Source organism: Arabidopsis thaliana, chromosome 3 (assembly GCF_000001735.4).
Source record: "Arabidopsis thaliana chromosome 3, partial sequence".
In the NCBI taxonomy this organism is placed as follows: Eukaryota; Viridiplantae; Streptophyta; class Magnoliopsida; order Brassicales; family Brassicaceae; genus Arabidopsis; species Arabidopsis thaliana.
The window spans coordinates 10,238,177-10,240,853 of NC_003074.8; the positions used below are offsets into that span (position 1 = coordinate 10,238,177).

The window sequence follows — 2,677 nt, forward strand, 5'->3', positions numbered from 1 at the left end:
GTATTTTTTCATGACAAATTATCGCTTTTATATTTTACATACTTACTGAACCGTATCATATCACATATATAAACAATATTATATACTAATGGCTCGTTTAATTTTTTTCTTTTTAATAAATTAGTTGACAAAAATTATAAATTAGTTTTTTAAAATTTAATAGAAAATACGTTATGCTGTCAAAATTAAAAATAAGATAGAAAATATGTTGTATATTTAGTTATTTACTAAAAGCAATTGAATGGAGTAAAATTTGCCACGGTCAGAGTTATTCTTTCTTAAGTTCACTATTTTAGGTCCTCAATTAATTGAGGCCAATTTGTCTTTTTGTAATCTCATTATATTCATCTTCTTTCTCTTTCTCATCGCACCAAAAATGCCTTTTGCCCCTCTCTCTCTATATCCAACCCATGTCTCCTCTTTATCTCTCTAACTTTCCCCTTAGAGAGATTCCTCTTTCTCTCAAACTAGGGTTTCCTCTCTGAAAACAACAAAAATATCCCAATAATTGCAAAATCTACTTGAAGATTTTTCATTCTCCTTTCTTATAATTAATGCCCAAGAGAGAAACAAAGAAGATCAAACCTTCTCAAGAAGTTATCAAGGAAGGACCTTTTCTTGTTGCGATCCATTTAAAGGTAAGACCAAGAGTTTTTCATTCTGTACAGCCAATTCACTCACACTTGCATAATATATATACTTTCTATATATGTTGATTGATTATATAAATTTAGAGAGTTTAGATCATGAAAATTTGATCACTGGTCTTGAACTACCAAGTTATAATTTGGACGACCTTTTTTCTTTACAAAAGAAAGAAGAAGTTACAATTGAAAGTGAAATCAGGAATTCGGGACTTCTAATATACAGTGAAAGTATCCTATATAGCAGGTAATAAAACTCGGTCATAAATTCAAGATTCAAACTAATATGTAGTACATGTGGGGAACTCAGAGTCAGAGAGACAGAGAGTGCTTTGATGAGAACATGTTGTTTGTTTGTTTAGAACTAATACTAGCTCTAAAACGTAAAACCTGTGTGAGTAATTCGAATTTCCGACACCCATTTTCTTCATATTACTATGAATATCATATGGACGTTTACATTTTAATGTGTAATGTTACACAAGTTTATATAATTTCCCATAATCGTCTTGTGTGTTAGATTCACCAATAACTTTTTAGTATGGATTATTCTCAATTTCCCAAGATTTTATAATTATGTAAAATTAATTCATTAGACAAGGATGTATATATTTGTTTGAGATATATTTGAAATATAAATTTAGGTGGTATAACATCTTTTTGACGCAGAAAGAACACTATGAATAATGAATTTTAAGGATAATAAGATAGGAACATGCATCATACGTCTTCTAAGTTATATTGATGATGAGACTATTATTTCTAGTTACCATTTTACGTAGAATATAATGAATTTTGAGGATTAAAAGACTAAGAACATCATACGTCTTGTAAGTTATATTGTATTGATGATGATACCATTTTATTGCTACTTTGCTAGTTACCAAATTCAAAATGGAAATAAAACATTTGAAACTGTATCAATTTTTAAAAAGTGTACGTAGACATATTGTTGATAAGATATTGATAATTGATGTATATAGAAGAAGAAGAGACTCCAGAGAATTACAATATCGATCGATATGGATCAAAATTCATATCAATCTTATACTGTAGTTTCGAGAATTACTAATAAGATACTATGATGTGATTAAATCGTTTTTGCCATTTTTTTGCAACTGAAAAATCAGGGGATATATATGTCGAACTACACAAACTCACCGTGTGCAGCATGCAAATTCCTCCGGCGTAAATGCACGTCAGACTGCGTATTCGCACCCTATTTTCCGCCGGAGGAACCTACAAAGTTTGCGAACGTCCACCGGATATTCGGGGCAAGCAATGTGAGCAAGATCCTCCACGAAGTGGCTCCCCATCAGCGGGAAGATGCGGTCAACTCGCTGGCTTACGAGGCGGAAGCACGACTTAAAGATCCAGTGTATGGCTGCGTTGGAGCGATCTCGGTGCTCCAAAGACAGGTCTTGAGGTTGCAAAGGGAACTCGAGGAGACAAATGCTGATCTCATGAGGTACGCTGGTTGTCTCGGTGGTGAAACGACGTCGGCTTATGGTGGTCGGAGGGGTTGACTGGTCAACGAGAGTTGATTAGTCATCATCACTCTTTGAGAAAATTAGCGGCGGAGAAGTATAAAGAGAGAGAGGATGGTTGATGTGATGGTAAGTGTTATTAGTCGTATGTATATATGTGTAAATATGGGGACATGCATGCATGTATATTTATGTTTATTTTCATGTATATACTTATGCGTATGTGTAATTTAACTTGTAATTTTTTTTTCATGGGAGAGGTCAAGGAATATTTTTGATGATGTTGAATAACTAGATCTTGCTCATGCTCATATCTCCATAACTCTCTTTAACTTGATCTAGCTCCACTGATTTACATGTGGCCCATTGGTCATTATTCACAAGTTTTTTAGTTTCTGCTAAAAGATTTATGTTCTAAATTATGTATGTACACATATTTCATTGATTAATGACAGATTTTCTAGCATTTTATAAAGTTGCATTCAACGAATTGTGATTGCAATATTACTATTGTATTATGATATTCAAAAGAATAAAATTTCATGT

The 2,677-nt window shown here is 32.7% G+C and overlaps 1 protein-coding gene across 1 annotated transcript; it reads left to right on the forward strand.

Moving 5' to 3' along the window:
• The first annotated feature begins 337 nt into the window (after positions 1-337).
• Positions 338-2,472, forward strand: LBD25 (LOB domain-containing protein 25). Its single transcript, NM_113681.2, has 2 exons — positions 338-638; positions 1,775-2,472. The coding sequence occupies exons 1-2, from the start codon at positions 555-557 to the stop codon at positions 2,168-2,170; spliced, it is 480 nt and encodes a 159-aa protein (NP_566823.1). The 5' UTR covers positions 338-554; the 3' UTR covers positions 2,171-2,472.
• The last annotated feature ends 205 nt before the right edge of the window (positions 2,473-2,677 follow it).

What these genes read in the sequence shown, in the direction of transcription:
- LBD25 (NM_113681.2), top strand. Translation starts at nt 555, where the DNA reads ATGCCCAAGAGAGAAACAAAGAAGATCAAACCTTCTCAAGAAGTTATC. An exon ending in TTGTTGCGATCCATTTAAAG is followed by an intron (nt 639 to 1,774) that starts GTAAGACCAAGA and finishes CTGAAAAATCAG; the next exon opens with GGGATATATATGTCGAACTA.